At 44.4% G+C, this 26757-nt stretch overlaps 1 protein-coding gene across 7 annotated transcripts in view; it reads left to right on the top strand.

Annotated features, from left to right (window-relative positions):
* The first annotated feature begins 790 nt into the window (after window positions 1-790).
* The window catches only part of LOC117968005 (RNA binding protein fox-1 homolog 2-like), a 50199-nt gene continuing 24232 nt past the window's right edge, over window positions 791-26757 (top strand). For 4 of the 7 annotated variants that reach the window (XR_009322212.1, XM_059018959.1, XM_059018958.1 and 1 more), the window contains exons 1-2: window positions 791-2376; window positions 11665-11715. Coding sequence is in view for 6 of the 7 variants with exons in the window: in XM_059018959.1 (XP_058874942.1) it covers window positions 2125-2376; window positions 11665-11715 (303 nt within the window). In the remaining variant the exon portion in view is untranslated. Of the gene's footprint in view, window positions 2377-11664; window positions 11716-15234; window positions 15656-18410; window positions 18800-26757 lie in introns of those variants that run through there. The other 3 variants (XM_059018960.1, XM_059018962.1, XM_059018963.1) reach the window with 3 other exon arrangements.

The raw sequence follows: 26757 nt of genomic DNA, 5'->3' as shown, positions 1-26757 counted from the left end.
AAATGCTAAATTCTTAGTCAGCACGCATTTAAAAGGAAAACATAGTATAACTTTTTTTCATAAAATAAGCACTGACAATTAGTCCAGGGGTCCACGAGTGCTTCCGAGTTTGGAATTCCGAATCCTATTGTTCCACACTCCACTCTTCGTTCTTTTCCGCCTTTGTTCGGCAATTCACGTTTTAAGCAGAAGAGGTGCTATTTTTTTACATAACCGCCAGAGGTCGCTCGACAACCGTGTATTACAATCAAGGGATTTTTAAAGCGGAAAATGTTATTCTTCGCCACTAGGGGGTCACTAAAACACATTTTTTTTCTAACTATACCGTAGTACAGTACTAGCAAAATTGCCTTCTGCCTTATAGGGCAGCAGTGTGGAGTAGTGGTTAGGGCTCTGGACTCTTGACCGGAGGGTCGTGGGTTCAATCCCAGGTGGGGGACACTGCTGCTGTACCCTTGAGCAAGGTACTTTACCTAGATTGCTCCACTAAAAACCCGACTCTATAAATGGGTAATTATATGTAAAAAAATAATGTGATATCTTGTAACAATTGTAAGTCGCCCTGGATAAGGGCGTCTGCTAAGAAATAATAATAATATTTGGTAGGGTCCTACAGACCTCCAGCCTATACTACAAACATGTAATACATATCAATTTAAAAAAAGGTCTGCCTTTCGTGACATGTCCTTCATTTTATTAAAAAATAAAAACTCGAGTCGCACTTCTATGAATGACCGCCAGGGGTCGCGCTTGGCCACACTCAATCCCATTTCCTCTGCTCTCTGATCCCTGATTCTTGCGTAACAACAGAGCGGAGCCCGCATTGAAGAATCCTTCGTCAGATCCGGGCTAATTTCTTTCTTTTTCATTCCCCTCGGCTTTTCCACTTGCCGGAGATTCCCGAAGTCTAGCCGAATCCTCGTCATCAGCCTCGGCGAGGAATCGAGAGAGAGAGAGAGAGAGAAAGAAAGATAAACGAGGGTGGTTCGGGATTAAAAAGCAGCGCCGTGAAATTAAGGAACGTTATTTACATTTTAGTGCTGAAAAAAAAGACTATACGAGTCGAAGGTCTAGCGGAGTATAAGAGACGCTTTCTTTGGACAATCTCCTACATGCTCCAATCAGACCGCTAATAATAATAATAATAATTCTAATAAAATATTATTGCACCAAAAAATCGGATTATAGCGTTGAATACAAGACAGGATAGAAAAAAAGGGTGTATATCGCCGGTTATATAAATAATTAGCCATCCACCGGCCATCGGTTTACAGCAAGAGGTGGAATATATAAATAGATATATTTTTCCCCCCACGAAGAAAGAGAGGGGGGGAGAGAGAGAGAGAAGGAACGAGAACGAACGACTGCCTTTGTTTTTTTCTGTCGGAGGTGATTTAATTAAAACCAGGAGTCGATGTGAATCCAGCCACAAGAAGACAAGACGGGAAAATCGATTTTCTTTTTTTAAAAGGACGTGTTTAAATAAACAAGCGACGCCGCTGTGGACTCTCTTTATATAGATACATAAAAACCACAGGACCGGTTTCATCATTCGTGTCGCGCAGGCTGGACATTGATCTTCGCACATTGAAATCATCACCATATTTATAACCCGATATATTTTGTTATAATCTATCCATTGGCTGTTCCATTGTTTCCCCCACACCTCCATTACTTCTGCTGCAGGATTGCAATTTCCACGCGTGTTTTTTTTAAGTTTTCCTGCGTTTCTTTTGAACGGAATTTTGTGTAGTTCACACCCGCTGGTAGTATAGCATTGAATTCAGATATATTTTATATTTATTTGTGTTTTTTTTCCCCCGCCCGCTGGTTTTTGTTTGTGGTTGTTTTTCAGAAACACGCCGTCTTTTGTTTCATAATAATAATATTATATTATTATTATTATTATTAATAACAGCGCCGCTAACAATAATATTCTGCACATTATATCCCATAAGCATTGAGAACAGTAACCTTATCCCAGCCTTTTTATTTTAATAAATACACATCGATTTATTTATTTATTTATTTATTTATTTAGACTGTGGGGTGTGTACCTTTCTCGCTTGCAAACATACATACGTACATATATATATATTTTTAAAAAATATTATTATTATTATTATGTCGGCCGAGGTCGTTTCCAACATTATGATGCCGGGAGCTCGGGTAATGTTAGACCGGGAAAGGGACGTTGATAACCCGGCCCAAGCTTTATCATCGTCGCCCGGGAGCGGTTTGAGCTCCACCCGGGGAATCAAGCGAGGAGATCCGGACTCCGAGGCGTCTTTGGCGGCCAGTGCGATGAACGCGGCCGCGGCGGAGTGCAAGAGGCCTCGCATGGACGGAGGACTGGCTGCCGGAGAGATTTCACTGGTAAGATACAATATTTATTATTATTATTATTTTAAAAATATCATTGTTTTAAATGTAAAGTTATTAAATACATTCCACTTGTGTATGTTATATTAAAAATTGGTATCAAATTACTGGTACGGGTGGTGACGACATTTTTATGTAAACAAAGGGTTATATTTTCCATCCTGTAATAATAATAATAATAATTATTATTATTATTATTATTATTATTATTATTACAAGGTCGCGTATGGAAAAGTTGCAGTACGTTTTTCAAATACATTATTATTATTATTATTATTATTATTATTATTAATGGTAGAACGCGTGGTGTGACTGTATCACGCGTGTCTAGAAATTGATATTTTTGAGTGGAAAAGTGGGGAGGATGTCGAGGCGAAACTGGACAAAGACCGACATCCGCTGCGTTCAAACACAATGGGCAGGATGTGAGACTCGGAGCGGTAATTATTTGTTATGCACGGGATAAAGACACATTTTTCAACTATTAAAATAATAATAATAATGATGATAAATTTCAGACTAATTTTCCACATCTGCGTGGGTTCTTTGTTTAAATACTATATTTTAACATTATATATATATATATATATATATATATATATATATATAATATATATATATATATATAAATTATGGTATACGGTTGTTGGTACACCTCTCTCTCTCTCTCTCTCTCTCTCTCAAATTCAAACGGTCTTTATTCATCATCGTTGCTTTAAAAAAAAAAAACCGCACAGAAATCGCTCCTCTTCCTCTCTGTATGAAACTCCCAGTTTGAACAGAAGCTTTTCCAATGCTAGACTGGACACGCGATTCTGACGCGCCTCTCTCTCTCTCTGTTATCATTAATAAACGAGTCGTTCATTTGAGGCTTTTTCTCCAGAGCGACTTCCAGAGACTAGGGGGGTGAACTCTGCATCATCAACAACTGCTGCTGCTGCTGCAGAGTCACTTCCAATAGGAGCTCGTTTGTTTGACGTCTCATCCGAAGGACGGAGCACAAGGAGGTGAAGCGACTCGCTCAGGGACACACACACACACACACACACACACACACACACGCACACGCACACACACACAGGGAGTCAGTGGCTGAGCCTGGATTTGAACCTCCTGGTATCGAGACCCCTTTTCTCAAACCGCTGGTCCCATCAAGCCTCGTTTTCACCCCTCCCTCCCTGTTTTTAATCCCGGTTTTTGGATCATGACGGATAACAGGGGGTTTATCCCTGCTGATCTCGTTACCGGACGCTCAAGCCTCTTTGCTGAAGCAGGGGGATCAGATTGCAATCGGATCCCAAGCGCTGGGCCACTTCACCAGGGGATTAGCGACACACACGCTCCAGCAAACCTGCACAGAGCCCCGCGGGCAGCAAATGACACTTCATTTGGAAGAAACGCTGTGTTTTTTTAGTCAATTAATAATTGGCTTCAAATGAAAGTGGTTGAACCATCACAACTGTTATTATTATTATTATTATTATTATTATTGTTATTATTATTATTATTATTGCTCGTAGTGTTATTAGTACGCTGTCTCTAAAATATCAATTGCAGTTTCTTTGGAAGGATTTGGAAGTGGGATATCTTTTATATTATATGCAGTGAGTCGGAAATCCTGTTCTCTCCTGGGAGTGTCTGAGACCACTTTCTCTCTGTCCTCCTCCCTCTCTCGCTCTCTCTCTCTCTCTCTTTCCTCCTCCCTCTCTCTCACATCTGTTTTCCAGCTTTGAAAAACCCTCTCCTTCTCTCTCTCTCTCAAAAGTCAACGCGGCTAAAAATAAAAAATAAAAAAATTAAACGCACAGAAATCACTCCGGTTTCTCTCAGTATGAAACTCCCAGTTTGAACAGAAGCAGATGTGTTGAAAAATCTCCTCTCTGCACCCCCCTCTCTCTTCTCTCCTCCCCTCTCTCTGTCTCTCTCCCCGTGTGTGTGTCTCTCTCCCCCCTCTGTGTGTGTCTCTCTCTCCCCCTCTGTGTCTCTCTCTCTGTCTCTCTCCCTGTGTCTCTCTCTCCTCTCCCCTCTGTGTGTCTCTCTCTGTCTCTCTCTCCCTCTGTGTGTCTCTCTCTCTCCCTCAGTGTCTCTCTCTCTCTCTGTCCTCTCCCCCTCTGTGTGTGTCTCTCTCTCCCCCTCTCTGTCTCTCTCTCTCTCTCCCTCTGTGTCTCTCTCTCTCTGTCCTCTCCCCCTCTGTGTGTGTCTCTCTCTCCCCCTCTCTGTCTCTCTCTCTCCCCCTCTCTGTCTCTCTCTCTCTCTCTCTCTCTCTCTCCCTGTGTGTCTCTCTCTCTATGTCCTCTCCCCCTCTGTGTGTGTGTGTCTCTCTCTTTCACATCTGCTTTCCACATCTGCCTCCCCTCCCCTCTCTCTTCTTTTTCCTTTGTGTAATTTTCAGTTCTCTCTCACACACATCTGCTTCCCCTCCCCTCTCTCTACTTTTTCCTTTGTGTAATTCTCAGTTCTCTCTCTCTCTCTCTCTCACATCTGCCTCCCATCCCCTCTCTTTCCTGTATGTAATTCAGTCTCTCTCTCTCTCTCTCTCTCCCTCCCTTTCTTTCTTTTTTTTAATAATTTTTTCCACAGTAAAAGCGCGGCACACAGTGTAATAAAGCCCTTGCCAACATCTATCTGTTCTGAAGCGTTTCTCCCATTGTCAAGAAACTCGCTATCAACATAATTTAGCTAAAAGTTCTTGAGAATCAGATTCTGGGGATACAAGGGTGTGTCTGTCTGTCTGTACCTCCGTCCGTCTGTCTGTCTGTGTGTGTGTCACAGTTTTGCATCTATATGTTGACGCTCTTCTCATATTGGGGTGTATGGATACACTAGTGTTCTGATAAGGTTCATGTGATGTTTGTGTTTTGAGGCGCAGGAAGATCACATGATCCTTTAATTATGGGCTGTTCTGTTCAGTGAGACCGGGAGAGCGTGTGTTCATCATACCAGCTATAAAACACACGGCTCTCAAGAACCACTCTGTGAACTACAATGAGCTGTTCTGTGGTCTTGAGACGCAGTGAATCTCTACACCCCTGGCTAGAACTACATCTCCCAGCATGCCTCCTCACCGGCACCAGTGGTGAGGGATGCTGGGAGCTGTAGTTCAACTACAATGAGCTGTTCTGTGGTCTTGAGACGCAGTGAATCTGTACACCCCTGGCTAGAACTACAACTCCCAGCATGCCTCCTCACTGGCACCAGTGGTGAGGGATGCTGGGAGCTGTAGTTCTTTAACATTCTTGTACCCCCCCAATACAAACAATACAGGCATCTATTACGATACATCATGTACTGTATTTAGATGCTGTTGATGGCAATTCAATAAGTCAATAGATTTAACTACCATGAGCTGTCCTGTGGTCTTGTTTTATTATTATTATTATTATTATTATTATTATTATTATTATTATTATTATTATTAACGAGTCGTTCAGCGGAGGCTTTTCTCCAAAGCGACTTCCAGAGACTAGGGGGGTGAACTCTGCATCATCAACAACTGCTGCTGCTGCTGCAGAGTCACTTCCAATAGGAGCTCGTTTGTTTGACGTCTCATCCGAAGGACGGAGCACAAGGAGGGGAAGCGACTCGCTCAGGGTCACACACACACACACACACACACACACACACACAGGGAGTCAGTGGCTGAGCCGGGATTTGAACCTCCTGGTATCGAGACCCCTTTCTCGAACCTCTGGGACCGGCGAGCCAGCGATACAAACGATGCAGACCTCTATCAAAGAAAGCATGGCGACCCCTCGACGCGCAGCGAGGAGCCGCGGCCTCTGCTGTGGATTCGCTAGCTCTCTTCACGAGAGAGTCGGTCGTTCCTTTTGAACGTCTACAAACCAGGGCAGCCCGACAGAGCAATTAAAACGAGAGCCTTTCAATGCATTCAGACCGAGACACACAGACAGACCAATTACCCGCTCGGTGAAGCTCGTTACCATGGCGACAGGGGCCAGGAGATTAATGCGGTCTGTCGGCGCGTGTGTCAGCGAGGGGGGGGGGGGGGGGCTGTATTTCCCACCCTCCCCTCCTCCTAACAACAAATAAACGAGAAGAGACTCGCTGGATTTGAATGATCGCCTTTGCCTTGTTTTAATTTCCCGTTCCTCTCCGGTTTCTCTGAGATACGAATGTTCCAGCTTGACATCGTTTTTATTTGATAAGGTATTCTCATGAATGAACAGTTCTGTGCTGTGGGTGTCGTCCAGTGATTGAAAACGAGACGTTCTGTGTTTGAACTGGACGGTCTCGAGGAGTCAAAGGGGTCAAAGTTCAAGTATATTTTCCTCTAGAGGAATTATCACTTTTTGACGTCACTGCTGTGGGATTAGGACTTTATTTGAATGGCTCAGGATGCAAGTATAGCCTTGATCCCTGTGTGTGTGTGTTTGTGTGTATATATATATATATATATATATATATATATATATATATATATATATATAGAGAGAGAGAGATTATTTATTTATTTCTTAGCAGACGCCCTTATCCAGGGCGACTTACAATCGTAAGCAAATACATTTCAAGTGTTACAATACAAGTAATACAATAAGAGCAAGAAATACAATAACTTTTGTTCAAGTGTGACAAACCACAATTCAATAATACAGCAGGTAATAGTGATAGTTACATCAGGATATGATTAAATAGTGATAGTTACATCAGGATATGATTAAATACAAAGTACTACAGGTTAAACACTTGGCAGATTACAGTATTCTGAAGTACAGGATTAAATGCAGTAAAATAGGGGGCAGATAAGAGCAAAATAAAGCGCATTTAAATGAAGGGTGATAGTGTCCCAGGATACAAACAGAGGAGTTCTACAGGTGCTCTTTGAAGAGGTGAGTCTTAAGGAGGCGCCGGAATGTGGTCAGGGACTGGGCAGTCCTGACATCTGTAGGAAGGTCATTCCACCACTGCGGAGCGAGGGTGGAGAAGGAGCGGGCTCTGGAGGCAGGGGAGCGTAGCGGAGGTAGAGCCAGTCTTCTAGTGCAGGCGGAGCGGAGAGGTTGATAGATATATATATAGAGAGAGAAAGATATAGATAATGTGTGTATCTCTCTATCTATCTATATTTATAATCTCTTGAGTTAAGGTGAGAGAAGCCATGAGGTATAGAATTCTGAGTAATCGGGATATGCAAATATCATCATTACGAGAGCCAATCAAATCTCGTGAAAGTCGCCATGTCTATCTATCTATCTATATATATATCTCAGACCCTGGGGTCAGTCCCAGTTATAATTACGGTTCCAGTTCTAGCAGCTCGGTTTGCTGAAATTGCAGTAAAGTAATTGTTGTTGACGTGTTTTACTCTGTGTGTTCTGTATACCCCGAGTTATCACTGCTGGAAATACACAAACGTGCTAGAAAACGTTTTTTGAGAGAGAGAGGGAACGAAAGAAAGAGAGAAATCCAGCCCTCTCCCCTCTTTTCCTGCACATCTGTTTTTCCTCTCATGACTCACAGGACAGGAATGTTTGTTTCTTTAGGGGAGGGGGGAGTGGGGGGGGGGGTAGAGTTACAGTACTGGGGTCTGCCCCCCCCTCCCCCCTCCCTCCTCCCCTCTCCAGGGACCCCCACATCTCTCCAACATCCAGTTACTTCAAAATCTTTCCTCCTCTCCCACCCTCTCTCTTTCTCTCTCTCCTCTCCTCTCCCACTCTCTCCTCTCCTCTCCTCTCCCACTCTCTCTCTCTCTCTCTGCCTCTCCCTCCCTCTCTCCCTCTCTCTCTCTCTCTCTCTCTCTCTTTCTCCTCTCCCACCCTCTCTCTCTCCTCACCTCTTCCACCCTCTCTCTTTCTCTCTCTCCTCTCCCACTCTCTCCTCTCCTCTCCCACCCTCTCTTTCTCTCTCTCCTCTCCCACCCTCTCTCCTCTCCTCTCCCACCCTCTCTCTCTCCTCACCTCTCCCACTCCCTCTCTCTGCCTCTCCCACCCTCTCTCTCTCTTTCTTTCTCTCCTCTCCTCTCCCACCCTCTCTCTCTCCTCTCCTCTCCCACCCTCTCTCTCTTTCTCTCTCTCTCTCTGCCTCTCCCACCCTCCCTCTCTCTCTCTCTCTCTCTCTCTCTCTCTCTCCCCCTCTTGTATCAGTTAATAAGTCTGGTCGCCCCTCTGTTGTGATCTCAGAGTGTCTCATCTCAGATGGAAGAGACCACACGCACGCACACACACACACACACACACACACACACACGCTCGCTCGCTGAGACGCACATGCACTAATTAAAGCTGTTTTGTGTCGGCAGTCTCTGGCTCCCAGATTGGGTCAATCAGTCAGTAATGGAAAGACAAAGAACAGCACAGCCAGGCTATTGAAATAATAACGAAGCAAGACTGACAGAGAGAGAGAGGAGGGATTGAAATAACCTGGCAGCTCCTCTTTCTCTCTCTCTCCAGCTTGATCCTATCCTGGTTTCACTAGGAGTTTAATAATAAGACACACCTGAGCTTGTTAGCGAGACACACTGGGGGCTGATCAAGCTGGTAGCAGTAAAACCTGGACTGGATCACACTGCTGTGCAATAGGAGTCTGATTCCCAGCCCTGTGAGTGTGTGTCTCAGTGTGTCAGTGAGTGTGTCTGGTCTTGTTGAATTACCTCTCCAGTTCTGTGAAAGGATTCATTGAGAGAGTGAAGATGCAGACACAGACAGACTCTCTCTGTGTGAGTGTAAATTCAATGGCAAACGTTTCCACTAGAAGTCTCTCTCAGCGTCTTCAGTGTAAATTCAATGGCAAACGTTTCCACTAGAAGTCTCTCTCAGCGTCTTCAGTGTAAATTCAACGGCAAACGTTTCCACTAGAAGTCTCTCTCAGTGTCTTCAGTGTAAATTCAATGGCAAACGTTTCCACTAGAAGTCTCTCTCAGCGTCTTCAGTGTAAATTCAATGGCAAACGTTTCCACTAGAAGTCTTTCTCTGTCTTAAATCTCTGTCTTTCTCTCCATATATATATATATATATATATATATATATATATATATATATATATATATATATATATATATATATATATATATATATATATATATATATATATATTTATATTTATTTATATTTTTTTAATCAAGACAGAACCATGTTTTGCAAACTCCAGCAGAAATCCAGACTTTCCCAACACGCCCTTAAACTCTGCCAGGCCAGGAAACTGCCTCCATGGCGACTCCAAGATGGAGCCCGAGTCTCACCCAGAGCTAATGAGGGGCTTGAGCCAAGATGGCCACCCCAGGGAGCCAGTTTCCTTCATCTTTGTGTATATATACACTTAGATAAACATTCAACTTTAACTGGGAAATCGCAGTTCTCAAATTCTCAGTATATTGCGGTGGTGATGTGTGTTATTTTAGTTTTTTTTTGTTGGCTCAGCGTTTTTAATCGTTTTAATCGTTCCCAGATGCTGACAGGAAATTTAAACACAAAGAAACTCTTGTGTGTGAGAGAGAGAGGGGGGGAGAGAGCAGAGGGAGGATGAGAGAGAGGGGAGAGAAGGAGGGATGAAGGAGGAGAAACTGCAGATCTTTTTTTGGAGAGAGAGGGAGGAAAAAAGGGAGAGACGTCAGAATCGTGTGTCCGGTGTAGCATTGGAAGAGCAGAGTGGAGATCTTTCAACACGTCCACTCTGATCGCACTGGGAGTTGCATACAGAGACAAACACGAGCGATTTTCTGTGTGTTTTATTTTACTTTTTCATAGCTGCGTGGACTTTTTGGCAACAATGCTGCTTGTGTGACTTGTCGATACTGTTTTGAATTTGAGAGAGACTCTAAATGAACTAAACCCTCCCCCCCCCCCCCTCTCTCTCTCTCTCTCTCTCTCTCTCTCCCCCCCCCCCCCCCGGGAGTTTGCAAACACATCACAAGGGTGAAGAGATTTAATTACACAATTACGAGAGAGAGAGAGAGAGAGATGGCTAGATGGATGAGAGAATTGAGGGAGATTGAGAGTTTATTACAAATCAGGCCACAATCTCATAGATTAGATACAGAGCTCTCTCCTCTCTTCTCCTCCCCTCGCTCTCCTCTCTCCTGTCCTCTCCTCCTCTCTCTGTCTCTCCTCTCCTGTCTCCTCTCCTCCCCTCTCCTCTCTCCCCACTCATCTCTTCTCTCCTCTCTCCTGTCCTCTCTTCTCCTCTCTCCTGTCCTCTCTTCTCCTCTCCTCTCCTCTCTCTGTCTTTCTCCTTGCCTGGAGGAATGTGATGACCTCATTCCTTCTTCCTTCCTGGAATTCTCTCACCCATGACTGCGTCTCCAAGGCAACCATGCCATGTCCCTGCGCTCTGATTGGCTGAGCCCAGGATGATGCCGAGTTCAGGAGGGGGGGGTGGGGTGTGGGACTGAAATAGAAACAGCCCCCCCTGAGGGGTCCGAGAGAGAGGGGAGGGGACGGGACTGAAACTTGATCAGGATCTTTAGCGCAAGTTATTGAGAGGATCAGAATCTGGGGGAGGGGTCTGTCCTCTCTCTCTCTCTCTCTCTCTCTCTCTCCTCTCTGACTGTAAATGGAAGCATCCAGTTGTTAGCTTGCCTGTAATAAACTTGCTAGTGTGAGTGGGTCTGTGTGTGTGTGCGTGATCTTTGTGTGTGTGTATCTTTTGATCTTTGTGTGTATCTTTGATCTTTGTGTGTGTGTCTGATCTTGGTCAGTGTGTGTGTGTCTTCCCTTATCTCCTTTATTTATTATTATTATTATTAGTTATTATTATTATTATTATTATTATTATTATTATTATTATTATTATTATTATTATTATTATTATTATTTATTTCTTAGCAGACGCCCTTATCCAGGGCGACTTACAATTGTTACAAGATATCACATTATTTTTACATACAATTCCCCATTTATACAGTTGGGTTTTTACTGGAGCAATCTAGGTAAAGTACCTTGCTCAAGGGTACAGCAGCAGTGTCCCCCACCTGGGATTGAACCCACGACCCTCCGGTCAAGAGTCCAGAGCCCTGACCGCTACTCCACACTGCTGCCCTGTTAGTTTGCTTCTGTCTATCTATTCATCTTTAATATATTTTTGAAGGAAGTCTTTCTTTCTCTCCTTCTTTGCTTCTCGCCTTTCTTTTAAAATCCTGTTTTTTTTAGAATGAAAACTTTTTATTTTATCTATCTGATATTCTGTTTTGGATTTCCAAGCATATTTTCTTTCTCTCCTTCCGCTGTGCCTCGCTCCTTTCTTTTTTTAATACACTGTTTCAGAAACCTTCGTTCTCTCTCTCTCCTCTCGTTCTGTTTGCTCACCTCGTCTCCTCCCCCTCTTCTCTTTCAGAGTGACCCTTTGACCTCCGGTTACCACGGATACCAGCCCATGCACAGCCAGGTAAGGCGACCTTTGCCCTGTCTGGTTTACACGTGTGTTGCATGTTGGCTCGCTCTTCAGAAGTGACCTTGCCCTGACATTAGATATGTGTTTATCAGTATTGCAAATACAGACCTAATTTTACTGAGGCGATTCAACGGTTTAGGGCTAGAGGGCGCTAGTGGGTTAATGTTAATGCAATAGGCTGATCTTTCACCTTCCTCTGGAGGCCTGGGTTCCAATCTAGGGGGCGCTAGTAAGTTCGGAAATCATGAATTTCTAACAGATCTTGTTGTGATGCAGACTCTGCTGCAGAGGGCAGTGTGGAGCAGGGAATGTGTTTTTGTTTGGTTTATTTTAAACTGACAGGTTGAGATACGGCACCCAGCCACACCTTTCTGAAGAATTCATTACACCCTGAGAGACAAAGAGAGGAGAGAGATGAGGGGAGAGACACCAGGGAGAAAAACCAGAGAGAGGAGAGGCGAGAGAGAGGCGAGAGAGACCAGGGAGAAAAACCAGAGAGAGAGGAGAGGAGAGAGACCAGAGAGAGGGGAGAGAGACCAAGGAGAAAAACCAGAGAGAGAGACCAGAGAGAGGAGAGGCGAGAGAAAGAGAAAGACAGGAGAGGAGAGAGACCAGAGAGAGGAGAGGAGAGGAGGGAGAGACCAGAGAGAGGAGAGGAGAGAGAGACCAGAGAGAGGAGAGGAGAGAGAGAGACCAGAGAGAGGAGAGGAGAGAGAGACCAGAGAGAGGGGAGAGAGACCAGAGAGAAAAACCAGAGAGAGAGAGAGAGGGAGGAGAGAGAGAGAGAGAGAGACCAGGGAGACGAGAGAGACCGGGGAGAGAGACCACAGAGAGGAGAGGAGAGACCAGGGAGAAAAAACAAAGAGGGAGAGAAAGAGCAGAGAGGAGAGAGACCAAGGAGAAAAAGAGAAGAGAAGAGAGGAGAGAGAGAGAGACTAGGGAGAAAGACCACAGATAGAGGGAGAGAAGATGGACAGAGGGACCAGAGGAGAGAGAGGGAGGGAGGGAGGGAGGGAGGGAGGGACATTTAACAATTAACTCCCGTTCCATATTATTCCTTCCAGATCTATCCCTCCTGTGAAAAGAACAGTTAAATAAATGTCCAATCATGACACAGTCCTCTGCTGTGGAACTCTGGGTAATGTAGTTCCCTCTAGGTAGTTTGTAGTCCTTTATCGTGGAACTCCTGAGAACTGTGTGGGCTTTTGTGCAATGGAACTCTGGGTAATGTAGTGCAGGGATGCCCGGTGGAACCCTGGGTAATGTAGTTCCTTAGCTGTGTTGCAGTCCTTTCTGTCTTGGAATCCTGTGAGCTCTGTGGACTCTTGTGCAGTGGAACTCTGGGTTATGTAGTGCAGGGAGGCCCGGTGGAACCCTGGGTAATGTAGTTCTCCCCTCGGCATTGTCCCTGCGTGTGAATCTTGCAGATTAGCTGGGTAGTTTTGCAGTAGCATTTAGATTTAACAGGATGGATTTAATAATCCAGAGATAATCCCCTCTCATCTCTTCTCATCCCTTCATCCTATCATTCTTGTAAATCCCTTGTGCTCTCTGTCTCTCTCTCTCTCTCTCTTGCTCTCTCTCTCTCTCTCTCTCTCTTTAATGACACTAAACTCTTTTCAGAATGTAGTAAACTAACACAGACCCCAAGAAGAAGGGATTCTATATTATACTGTAGTGTCAAACCGAACAGGATTGTGGGGCTCTGTCTGTCTGTCTGTCTGTCTGTCTGTCTGTCTGCAGCTTTAATGACACTAAACTCTTTTCAGAATGTAGTAAACTAACACAGACCCCAAGAAGAAGAGATTCTATATTATACTGTAGCGTCAAACCGAACAGGAGTGTGTGTGACTCTGAGTCTGTGTGGTTGTCTCAGCTGTTCTGGTCACAGTTGTTGTTTTTTTTTTGGGGGGGGGGGGGGGGGGGGTTGAAGGTTGTAGTGTTTACCCCCCCCCCCCCCCCCCCAGTCTAAAAGACCAGATGCTGTGAAATTCAGTGACTAGTGAAGCAAACGAGAAACACAAGCATCAGTGATTATAATAATCAAGGAGTATACCATTTAATAATAGTATTTGTAGTAGCAATAATAATAATAATAATAATAATAATATAGTAAATTTTACTACTAATACAATAGTAAATTTATTGATATCTGTAGATATATAGATAGGTGTGTGTGTGTGTGTAATATATATATATATATATATATATATATATATATATATATATATATATATATATATATATATATATATATATATAATATATTACACACACATTTCTTTATATATATATATATATATATAAATTCTTAGCAGACGCCCTTATCCAGGGCAACTTACAATATTTATAAAATATCACAGTACAAAGAATCACATTACAAAATATCACGGAACAAAATATTACATTTTAAAGTATCAATGTGTTGATTGAGTTTTTTTTTTCAAAGTGCCAGCCTGTCTCTGCCTGTCTCTGCCTGTCTCTCTGCCCGTCTGCCTGTCTCTCTGCCTGTCTGCAGGCAGCTGTTCTCAGACTCGCAGACAGGACTCCTCTTTCAGCACTCGCAGAGTTAATCATGAGCTCTCAGACACAAGCACAGCTGAGAGGGGAGCTGGTGTCGTGTGTGATACCAGACCACAGCACCACTCCCTGAAGGACCTGAAGTGCAACGTGCAGCTGTCAGCCAGGAGTTTAGAAATACTGAGACAGTTAAATACACTGGAGACGCTGAGAGAGACTTCTAGTGGAAACGTTTGCCGTTGAATTTACACTGAAGACGCTGAGAGAGACTTCTAGTGGAAACGTTTGCCATTGAATTTACACTGAAGACGCTGAGAGAGACTTCTAGTGGAAACGTTTGCCGTTGAATTTACACTGAAGACGCTGAGAGAGACTTCTAGTGGAAACGTTTGCCATTGAATTTACACTGAAGGCGCTGCGAGAGACTTCTAGTGGAAACGTTTGCCGTTGAATTTACACTGAAGACGCTGAGAGAGACTTCTAGTGGAAACATTTGCCATTGAATTTACACTGAAGACGCTGAGAGATACTTCTAGTGGAAACGTTTGCCATTGAATTTACACTGAAGATGCTGAGAGAGACTTCTAGTGGAAACGTTTGCCATTGAATTTACACTGAAGACGCTGAGAGAGACTTCTAGCGGAAACGTTTGCCATTGAATTTACACTGAAGACGCTGAGAGAGACTTCTAGCGGAAACGTTTGCCATTGAATTTACACTGAAGACGCTGAGAGAGATTTCTAGAGGAAACGTTTTCTTTTCAAACAGACAAAAACATTTGGTTACAGTGGAATGTGTTTGATTTTTGTGTCGATTTTCTTAACAATAAACAAGACACACTGAAACACACACACACTGAGGCACAGACACACACACACTGAGGCACAGACACACACACACACTGAGGCACAGACACGCACAGACACACACACACACTGAGGCACAGACACACACACACACACACGTCAGATTTGCACTGTTTGGGAGGGACTCCATCTCACACAATCACAGGAATTTCAATAAAAAGCCTGACTCTGCGTCGCCTGAAGCACATTGCTTTGAAAACGTTAAGGGAGGAGTGAAAAAATATTTACCCTTTCCAAACCTGCTTTGAAAAATCCAGTGTGTGAAGCTGAGATTGGAGAGGACAGCTGTGTGTGCCTGTCTACTCCTGACAGCTGTGAGGAGAGAGAGGGAGGAGAGAGAGCGAGACTCGCACAGATTTGAACTCCCATCACCACACTCTGTCCCATTCTCTGTCCTGTTTCTACCTTTTGGAAGTCTCTGTGTGTGTGTGGTTTTTAAAAAAAGAAACGGCAAGACTTTTATTTTTATACTGGAACCAGTAACCATGATGGGAATTTACTCCATGGAATACCCGCCATACCATCGTCACTCTCGGCTGACCGTGCAGGTAAGCAAAGGGTTAATTTCGAAACACACGTGGCAAAGATAGAAAGAGGGGAGCTAAACTGAGTCCAGCAGACCAGCTCTAGTTTGGGGCTCTAGTGCTTTCATCAGCGTGATTGAAACTAAACTGAGTCCAGCAGACCAGCTCTAGTTTGGGGCTCTAGTGCCTTCATCAGCGTGATTGAAACTAAACTGAGTCCAGCAGACCAGCTCTAGTTTGGGGCTCTAGTGCCTTCATCAGCGTGATTCAAACTAAACTGAGTCCAGCAGACCAGCTCTAGTTTGGGGCTCTAGTGCCTTCATCAGCGTGATTGAAACTAAACTGAGTCCAGCAGACCAGCTCTGGTTTGGGCGTTTTGTGACGGCTTTGTCGTTGACGCTCGGAGTGTGAGATCTCCACTCTCTGAGACTTTTAGGAGTTTAGTGGCTGCAAATGGACTCTGGTGGGGAACGTCCCTTCTTCTAATGTGTGAATTTCAGTGTGTCTGTGTCTCTCAGTATTTGTCGCTTAACCCTACTTCCCTACCCCCCAGTTTCACCCTGAGTCAGAGCGACAGCTGGTCCCCCGCAGCCATTAAAGGGTTAAAACCGACACCCGCCCCCACCTTCCCCCTCTCTCCTGGAGGTCAGTCCGAGACAGCTGCTGTGCAGAGTGTAACAGTGTAGAGAGAGAGAGAAGCAACGTCTCCCATCGTAAAAACACAGCAAAGTGTGATCAAGCACAGTGAAAGCATAGGGAAGCATTGTAAAGCACAGAGAGGTGTGGTAAAGCATAGGGAAGCATTGTAAAGCACAGAGAGGTCTGGTAAAGCATAGGGAAGCATTGTGAAGCACAGAGAGGTCTGGTAAAGCATAGGGAAGCATTGTAAAGCACAGAGAGGTCTGGTAAAGCATAGGGAAGCATTGTAAAGCACAGAGAGGTCTGGTAAAGCATAGGGAAGCATTGTAAAGCACAGAGAGGTCTGGTAAAGCATAGGGAAGCATTGTAAAGCACAGAGAGGTGTGGTAAAGCATAGGGAAGCATTGTAAAGCACAGAGAGGTCTGGTAAAGCATAGGGAAGCATGGTAAAGCACAGGGAATACCTCCACTCCCTCTATCCCTCTCTCTCCTTCAGTCCCGTGTGTGTGAGACTCGGGAGATCTTGGCTCTTGCACTTTGAGTTTTGAACAGGTTTTGACAAAGCAATTAATGCTGTTAGCACTCGCCCAGAATAACAGAGCAAATACTTAAAAAACCACACCCTGTCCTGCCCTGTGTGTGTGTGTGTCTCAGTGACTGTGTGTGTCAGTGTGTGTGTGTGTGTCTCTGTGTGTCTGTGTTTGTCTGTGTGTCTCTGACTCTTGTGTGTCTGTGTGTGTGTGTGTGTGTGTGTCTGTGTGTCAGTGTGTGTGTGTGTCTCTGTGTGTCTGTGTGTGTGTGTGTGTCTCTGTGTGTCTGTGTTTGTCTGTGTGTCTCTGACTCTTGTGTGTCTGTGTGTGTGTCTCAGTGACTCTGTGTGTCTCAGTGTGTGTGTGTGTCTGTCTCAGTGACCAGTGTGTGTGTGTGTCTCAGTGACTCTGTTTCAGTGTGTGTGTGTCTTTCTCAGTGACAGTGTGTGTCTCCGTGACTCTGTGTGTGTGTGTGTGTCTCTGTGTGTCTGTGTTTGTCTGTGTGTCTCTGACTGTTGTGTGTCTGTGTGTGTGTCTCAGTGACTGTGTGTGTGTCAGTGTGTCTGTGACTCTGTGTGACTCTGTCTTAGTGACTCTGTGTGTGTGTGTCTGTGACTCTGTCTTAGTGACTCTGTGTGTGTGTGTGTCTCAGTTTATCATAAAGGAAAATCTACACAATACTGGAGTCGATGCAAAGTCCTCAAACTACATAACTGCATGTGTGTCTGTTTTGAAATCAGTCTTTTCAATGCAGTTTCAATGAGCAGTAACTTCAGCCTGTGTAACTTTCATCAGTGTGTGTCTGAGAGTAATACACCAAGTGCTTGCAATTCCTGTGGTTTGCAGTAAAGACTGGCTCTCTTATTATTGTGTGATTTTAAAACGGGGCTGCGTTTTGTGTGGCAAGCACAGGGTCAGTGTGTGTGTGTGTGTAGTTAGTCACAGATATTATTCACAAACACACACATGAATATGTTTGTCCTGTGCAGCTACTGTAAATATTCAGTTACTGTTTAATGCTTTAGTATGGCAGATATTTATTTTGTCAAGTTTGATTTTAGCATTTGGAGTTGAAACGTTTGTCAAAGAATTTTATATTTTATAGAAAATGAGAGACTTATTATTATTATTATTTATTTCTTAGCAGACGCCCTTATCCAGGGCGAAACGTTTGTCGTTAACTATCCCCGCTCGACCTTTTAAAAAAAAAAAAAAAAAGTCATAAATTAATCGCTTTAAAACGATATGCCTTTAAGAACAGCGAAACGGTGTTGAATTGCACAGGGCTAGACTGCAGCGGTGGGCGTGTCAAGACGAGGGAAGCGCCAGAGGGCGGGGCTTGAATCCCTATCTGCAAAACGGCAGTGGGAGGAGCTAGAATGCCTGGGCGGAGACAGAACAAAGGGGGGCGTGTTCCGTGTCCCTCTCGCCGACGTTTGGCAGTTGGCAGTGGGCGTGTGCAGAACGCGGGAGGGGAGGGTCTTGGAGTTTTGCGGTCGCTTTGATCGATCACCAGCGGAAAGGGGGCGGGGCGAGAGAGAGAGGAGAGCCATCTGGGTTTAATCATGGAAGGAGGCCAGAGGGGATAGAGAGAAAGAGAGAGAGAGAGAGAGAGAGGGGGAAGACTTGACAAAAAAAACAAGGGATCGGGTTCGCAGAAGGAAAGAAAGGGATCGTGGCGTGTGCGATTTTTTTTTTTTTAAAAGCAATCGAAGCTATAGATAGATCAAAACAGATACTTTGTAGTCTTATTTAATGTTTGATCGCGTGTAGTTTGTAACACAGCGCTGGCCGCTGCGTGTTACCTTTGGCACAGATAGAGAGATAGCTAGCTAGGTCGTGTAATAATAATAATAATAATAGGTATTTTCTAACAACGGAGTCACGCCACCTCGATTGCACACGGCGAGTTAGTTGTTTGCAGACAGCAGCGAGCGAGCTCAGCTCTGTTCTTGCGGGCGTGGAGCGATTCATGGACAGGATCATCATGGTGACTCAGGTGAGAGTCGGGAGTGTGTTTATTACCCTGTGTGTGTGTGTGTGCGTGTGTGTGTGTGTGTGCAAGCGCCAGATCCACTGCAGCCCGGGCTCAAGCTAGGTTCATATATATAGATAAATAGATAGATAGATAGATGCACAGGATTGGTGTTCAACTGTCTCTGAATTAGGATTCGTTTGGTTCTGTATTTGCTGTGTGTTTTTGGAAGAGGAAACACGCGGTTGCAATGCGAAACGGTTTTGTGTGAGTGTGTGTTTGTTTTTTCTTTAGAAATGTGTGTATATCTTTTTAATTAAACGACGTGCGTTTTAAAATATTATAGATGAACCACAATCTCGCTGTTGCAGTAATTAATAGCTGTTAATATCTATTGATACTGTAGCTCTCTGTGTGTGTGTCGTGTGTGTACAACGCTGTTTGCCGTTGTAATTCTCTGTACTGTATAATTGCAGCGCGTCAAAGGCTTATATAAATGTATACCTCCTGTATTATGAACATGTGGGTGTGTATTACTCATTATTATAAAAATAATATAATAATAATAATATCGTTCGTTCTGCATTTATCACTTTTTATCTTAGTTGATTTTAATGCTATTTGTGAGTGTCTGTGATTATATATATATATATATATATATATATATATATATATATATAAATTTATATTTGTTTATTTAGCAGACGCCTTTATCCAAGGCGACTTACAGAGACTATATAATATTTTTAATTAGCCAGGTTACAGTAATAAACTCCTCCCATTGTGTTTTGCAATGTGTTGTCCCTGATGTGGTCTCTCTCTCTCTCTCCTCCCTCTCTCTGTCTCTCTCTCCTCTCTCTCTCAATTCAATTCAAATTGGCTTTATTGGCATGACAATAAAAATAATTGTGTTGCCAAAGCACATACATGGCATAACCAACTCAAATATACAGACAAAGAATTTTTCTTAATACTAACAGTATCCCTCCTCCTTCTATATTAATACAGTAAACAGAATCCCTCCCTTCCCCTCTATATCAAACAGTACCCCCTTCCCCCCTCTATATTAAACAGAATCCCCCCTCCCATAATTATACAATACCCCCTCCCTCCCTCCCTCCCTCTTTCTATATTAAACAGAATCCCTCTCTCCCTCCCTCTCTCTTTTCCCTCTCTAGTGTGACGTGTTCACGGTCTGTCCCTCAGGCTATGACAGGTCTCCACGTATTGACCAGCCAGTCTGGCTGTGTGTTTGTCTTCCCCCAGCAGGATTGACAGCTTCTGGGTATCACACATTTTTGGGAATTCTGGGACTAAATCACAGAATTTGGGGAAGAAAATGTCCCTTATGTTTTTATATTTTTCACAGTGTGTCAGGAAGTGAATCTCTGTCTCGACCTCTCCTGTCTCACAGTGACCACAGTGCCTGTTCTCCCTGGCCAGCCAGGTTTGCCTCTGTCGGCCTTTTTCAATGGCCAGGTTGTGGTCACTGAGCCGGTATTTGGTCAGGATCTGCCTCTGCTTTGTGTTTCTGACAGTTACCAGGTATTCTGCCAGGGTGTAATTTCTATTTAGGGTCCGATAGCACTCTAGTTTGTTTTGTGTTTTAGTATTTGTATCCCAATGGTCCAGATAGGAGTGTTTCAGGTGTTTTATAATTTGGTTTACACTAATTGGAATTGTTTTTGCAGTGCTGTCCTGAAGCTGACTGATGTCAGTGTTGCTCAGCTGAGTGAGCTTCAGGACCAGCTGGCTGAGGGGACTCTTTTCTGGGCTGAGCTCTTGGTATTGCAGGGCTTTATGATGGAGTGAGTTTGGATCACTAGTTTTTAGATGAATCCAGTATTTTAATGCTCTTTTTTGGATGTTAATAATCAATGGATAAAGGCCTAATTCAGCCCTGCATGCATTGTTTGGTGTTTTTCTTTGTAATCTCATGATGTTTTTACAGAACTCTGCATGCAGGGTTTCTGTGGGGTGTTTGTCCCATTTTGTGTAGTCCTGGTTGGTGATTGGACCCCACACTTCACTGCCATAGAGAGCAATTGGCTGAATTACACTTTCAAAAATTTTGAGCCAAATTTTGACGGGGGGATTTATATTGTAGAGCCTCCTCTTTATGGCATAAAAAGCCCTGCGTGCTTTCTCCTTTAGTGCATTCACTGTCAGGTTAAAGCTCCCTGATGCACTGATGGTCAGACCCAGGTATGTGTAGCTGCTGGTGTGCTCTAGGGTGGTGTTACCTAGAGTGAAGTGGTACTTATTTCCCTGAGATCTGGCTTTCTTCTGGAATATCATGACTCTGGTCTTGTTCATGTTTACTGTCAGGGCCCAGGTCTGACAGTACTGCTCTAGCAGTGCCAGGCTCTGCTGCAGCCCCTGCTCTGTGGGTGACAGCAGGACCAGGTCATCTGCATAGAGCAGAAACTTGACTTCAGTGTCATGTAGAGTGAGGCCAGGGGCTGCAGACCGTTCCAACACTGTGGCCAGCTCATTGATATATATGTTGAACAGTGTTGGGCTCAGACTGCAGCCCTGTCTCACCCCACGCCCTTGTGTGAAGAATTCTGTTCTTTTGTTGCCAATTTTCACACCACACTTATTTTCTGAGTACATCGATTTTATGATGTCATAGACTTTACCCCCTACACCACTTTGAAGAAGTTTAAGAAATAGTCCTTTATGCCAAATTGAATCAAATGCCTTTTTAAAGTCTATAAAGCAAGCGAATATTTTTCCTTTATTAGTTTGATGGACGTGTTTATTGATTAGGGTGTGTAGGGTGTAAACATGATCAGAAGTGCGGTGTTTTGGTAGAAATCCAATCTGACTCTTACTCAGGACACTGTGTTCGGTAAGGAAGGCCAGTATCCGGGCGTTAATGATACTGCAGAACACCTTCCCCAGATTACTGCTCACACAGATGCCCCGGTAGTTATTGGGGTCGAATTTGTCTCCACTTTTATATATGGGTGTTATAAGCCCTTGGTTCCAGGTCTCAGGGAAATACCCAGCTCTCAGTACAAGATTGAGGAGTTTGAGCAGGGCCTCCTGCAGCTTGGGGCTGCTGTGTTTGAGCATCTCAGCGTTGATGCTGTCAGGTCCACTTGCTTTTTTTGATTTGAGGGCCTTGAGTTTATCATTCAGCTCCTCCACCGTGATTGGGGTGTCGAGGGGGTTCTGATTGTCCTTAATACAGGATTCTAAATTTTTTAGTTTTTCACAAATGGCATTTTGAGTTTTTTGTTCTTTGTTTTGTATTTCTTTGTAAAGGTTTTCAAAATGTTTTTTCCAAATGTTTCCATTTTGGATGGCCAATTCTTCTTTTTTTGTTGAATTTAGGTTGTTCCAGGTTTCCCAAAAATGATTTTGGTTTATTGACTCCTCAATTTCGCTGAGTTGTTTATTAATATGGTCTTGTTTTTTATTTCTTAGAGTGTGTTTGTATTGATTCAGTGCCTCACAGTATCTGAGGCGTAAATCTGGGCTGTCTGGATCTTTATGTTTTTGATTGGATAGCTGTCTTAGTTTTTCCCTTCTAGTTTTACATTCTTCATCAAACCACTTTTCTTTGAATTTATTCTTTTGGTTGTTTTTCCGATTTACTATTTTTAATTTAGATTTTTCTGCTGCTTTTCTAAATATGTTATTCAAATCTTTTACAGCCAGAGTTACTCCTGTTTTTGTGTGTTGATACTGTGTGTTTTGAAATGTGTGTATTAGGGTTTCTATTTCATTGGTGCCAATTGCTTCTTTGTATATTTCTGTGCTGTTTGGAGCCCATCTGTAGGAATGGTTTAGATTGTACAGCTTACAGGGCTGTGTCTGTGTGTTGTTGATCTTCTCTGTTCTTTTTATGAACACAGTGATTTGACTGTGATCTGACAGGGGGGTTTGTGGTCTGACAGTGAATGCATTAATAAAGGAGGGGTCCAGGTCAGTGATGGCATAGTCCACCACACTGTTACCAAGAGCTGAGCTGTATGTAAACCTACCTAAAGAGTCCCCTCTGATCCTGCCATTCATGATATATAGGCCTAGGCCTTGACAGAGATTCAATAATTGTCTCCCATTTTTATTTACCACACTGTCATGGCTATTCCTGTTTGTGGTCATGTGCGTGTGGTATAGAGGGGATTGTCCGAATATGTGGCTGTTCCCCTGTGTGTTCATGAAGTCAGGCAGAGTGCCTGTTCTGGCATTAAAGTCACCGCAGAGCAGCACACTTCCCTGGGCCTGGAAGTGGCAGATCTCTGTCTGGAGATCATGGAAGGTGTCTTCCTTGTAATAAGGGGAGTCCGATGGGGGGATGTAGGCTGCACACAGGTAGATATCTGTTTGGCAGGTGACAATGCTATTACTCATTTTTAGCCACAGGTGGGTCTCTCCTGTTCTTATTGGTCTAATAGAGTCGGTGAGCTCCTCTCTGTACCACACAATGATCCCCCCTGAGTCTCTGCCACGTTTTACGTGTGAGTGTTTCAGGGAGGGCACTATAATCTCCCTGTAGCCTGAGGGACAGTGAGTGGACACATCAGCACGGCACCACGTCTCGTGGAGAATAATTATATCTATGTTATTTATATTTCTGATGAATTCAGGGTCTGTGCTCTTCAGCCCAAACACTGACGAACACAAACCCTGAATATTCCAGGAGCTAATTGTAAGCGATCTCATATTTATAATTTAAGCTATTTATAATTATTATCTAGAATAAAATATAATGTGAGAAACATTGAACACAAATCAGTAACATGTTTTACACTATTAAGTATTTTGTTATTATTTGTATTATTTTCTTATTCTAATTATTATTATTAGTTGTACATTTCTTTTCTAATACATTTAGAGTGGGGTGTACTTAGCTCATGATTTTGAAAATTAAGTTCAGGAGCTGCCGTATCTCCCCCATCTCAGAGCTGGCTAGGGTCCTTGGTTTGGAAGCAGCTGCTGCATAGCTGTGTTGCTGCTGCTCTGTCTGACTGCTGTGCTGGAGCTGCTGCTGTTCCTGGATCCCTCTGGGCTGGGCTCTGTTGGGCTGGGTCCCTCTGGGCTGGGCTCTGCTGGGCTGGGTCCCTCTGGGCTGGGCTCTGCTGGGCTGGGTCCCTCTGGGCTGGGCTCTGCTGGGCTGGGCTCTTCTGGTCTGTTGTAGTGTGTGCTGCCGGTGTCCAGGCTGCAGAGGCTGGTGTTCTTGGGGGGGTCTCCTCGTAAGCACAGGGCTGCGCTGTCCTTGGTGGTTGTCCGGTGTGCTCCTGTTTCGGGGGTGGCTGGCGGGGTCTCGGCCCATGGCAGTGTCCTTTAGGTTTTTGGCGAAGATCCTAACGCCTTCCTGGTCGAGGTGTACATGGTCGTACAGGTGCAGCGTGCTCAGGGTGGGGTGGTGTGCCAAGTGGACATTAGGCAGAAGGGCACAGCCTCTGGAGATGTCACTGTTGATCCTCTGAATAGTGTGCTGGGGGACGTCCTCTCTGGGCAGCAGGGTGGAGATCACTATCTTCGCACCAGGGAACTCCTTTGTGGCCTTCTCCGCTACTCTCCTTACCGACTCGGCCACATCTTCCCCCTGAGAGCCCAGGTCGTTGGTGCCAGTGTGGATGATAATGTGCTCGGGGTCTCTCAGGGTCGACTGGCACAGCAGCTGGAGCGCCCTTTCTGTAGTTGGGCACCAGAATTTTGCTACCCGGCTGCTGGGGAAGAGTCTTCGCTGGTTCAAGTACTTCCCGTTGGAGTCGATAAGAATGGCTACCTTGGAGCTGTATATTTTATTAGCCTGTCTACTCGAGGGAGTCTGTGTCTCTGGGGCAGTGTGTGTGATGTGGGAGGGAGGGGCAGTGTGTGTGGTGGGGGAGTGGGGGGTAGTGTGTGTGGTGGGGGGAGGGAGTGTCTCACTGTCGGGGTGTGCTGGGGGAGTGGGGTGTGTGTTTGGATCAGTGTGTGTGGTGGGGGAGTGGGGGGTAGTGTGTGTGGTGGGGGAGTGGGGGGTAGTGTGTGTGGTGGGGGGGAGTGTCTCACTGTCGGGGTGTGCTGGGGGAGTGGGGTGTGTGTTTGGATCAGTGTGTGTGTGGGATGATGTGGTGTGTGTATCGGTGTCGGTGTCAGTCACACAGGCCCTGCTTGCTGTAGCTCCTGTGTTCTTGGGCTGGCTGTGGTGTTGCTGTTCTGGGTGGGGGGGAGGAGGTGTGACTCTGAGTAGCTGCTCTCTCAGGCTCTGTATGCTCCTCTCTTTGCGCTGCAGCTCCTCTCTCAGCTTGGCCAGCTCGTTTCTCAGGGCCTCGTTGTCCTGCCGCAGCTCTCCCATCTCAGCTCCCAGCTCCCTGATGGAAGCCCTGGCCTCGTTCCTCACCTGCCTCACCTCGTCTCTTATCTGCTGCACGAGGTCGTTCTCTGTCAGCGTGGTCAGGGTGAGCTCCTTGAATTCTGCAAACTCCACCTCCAGCAGTGAGAGGCATTCCTTCAAGTGCTGCACTGTGCTGGGCAGTCTGGGGGTGAGCGGGGGGGTGCGGGGGGCTGCAGTGGGGGAGCTGCAGGGGGCTGTGTCTGCAGTGTGGGGGCTGCAGGGGGCTGTGTCTGCGGTGTGGGGAGCTGGCTGCTGTTCTGGGTCTAGTACCTCTGGATTTTTTTTCTCCTTCTCAGCCAGTTCTTTTAGAGCCTGGAAATCTTTCTCGAATAGTTCTAGGCTGGCCTCAGTTCCCTGAATCATAATAGTGCCATTATAAAACACGTTGATGCTGAGCCTTGTGCTGTCAGGGTCAGTTTCGTCTCCTATACGCAGTTGCCTTCCTTTGCAAATCCCTCCCAGCTTGATATTACTATGTGCTGTGCAGAGGGCTGTGTGCCAGGCAGTGGGGTGCTGTGTATAGAACAGCAGGTTGGTTTTGGTCCTCTTGCCCCCAGCCAGGCTGCAGTCTGTTATCAGTGTCTCTGGGGACTCCTTCATTAGCTTGTTCTTATACAGCTTCTTTGCCTTTGCACTGGTGACCTCATCAGGGTATCGGATTACACTGCTAGTCTGGCCCCTCCCACTCTGCAGGTCTAAATTGATACATTTATCCATTCCGACCAACTGCCAAAAACCAACCGGTTTCAGCTGCTTTCAGTGACTGAGAGTTTTTAGCTATTAGGTTTTAGTTAATTTGTTATATTAAAAAGGCTTACCTTTTATTTTCCTCTTCAGTTCTTTTCTTTTTCTTTCTTTCTGTTTATTTCAATTTGTCTGTTTCTTTCTATTTCTTTCTATTTCTTTCTGTTTATTTCTCTTTCTTTCTGTTTCTTTCTCTTTCTTTCTGTTTCTTTCTGTTTCTTTCTTTCTTTCTCTTTCTTTCTTGTTTAATTTTCCTGGAGGTCTAATTTTTTTTCTTTTCCTCTTCAGTTCAGTTCTTTTCTTTTGCTTTCTTTCTATTTCTTTCTTTCTCTTTCTTTCTTTCTTTCTTTCTTTCTTTCTTTCTTGTTTAATTGTTTAATTTTTCCTGGATGTCTTATTTCTGTAGTAAAAGTTTTCCATTTGTTTTTTATTTGTTCTTACTGATTTATATTCTTAATTCTCACAATTAAATTTACTCTAGATTAACATTTTTTTTTAGTTTAAATTAAGAGCTCATCTTGCTGCTGCTCTCTCTCTCTCTCTCTCTCTCTCTCTCTCTCTGTCTCTCTCTCTCTCTCTCTCTCTCTCTCTCTCTCTCTCTCTCTCTCTCTCTCTCCGCTTCAAGGCATCCTGCTACCATGTATGGCGTGTGAGCTCGCCTGAGGAATGCTGTTAATTTTGATGTGATAATAATATACGGGTTCAAAGCTGCTCCAGTCTAAGCGGACAGCAGCGCTGCTAATGCGGGAATCCAAACACCCAGTATTACGATCATACTACTATTATTAATAATAATAAATAATAATAATAATAATAATAATAATGGTTTTGGTAATGACAATTGTTATAATAGCCGTATCAATAGTAATGATTGTGCTAACTATTATTATTAGTTTATTTA

The sequence above is a fragment of the Acipenser ruthenus genome, unplaced genomic scaffold (assembly GCF_902713425.1).
Source record: "Acipenser ruthenus unplaced genomic scaffold, fAciRut3.2 maternal haplotype, whole genome shotgun sequence".
Taxonomy (NCBI): Eukaryota; Metazoa; Chordata; class Actinopteri; order Acipenseriformes; family Acipenseridae; genus Acipenser; species Acipenser ruthenus.
This window is presented reverse-complemented; position numbering and strand designations above follow the sequence as displayed.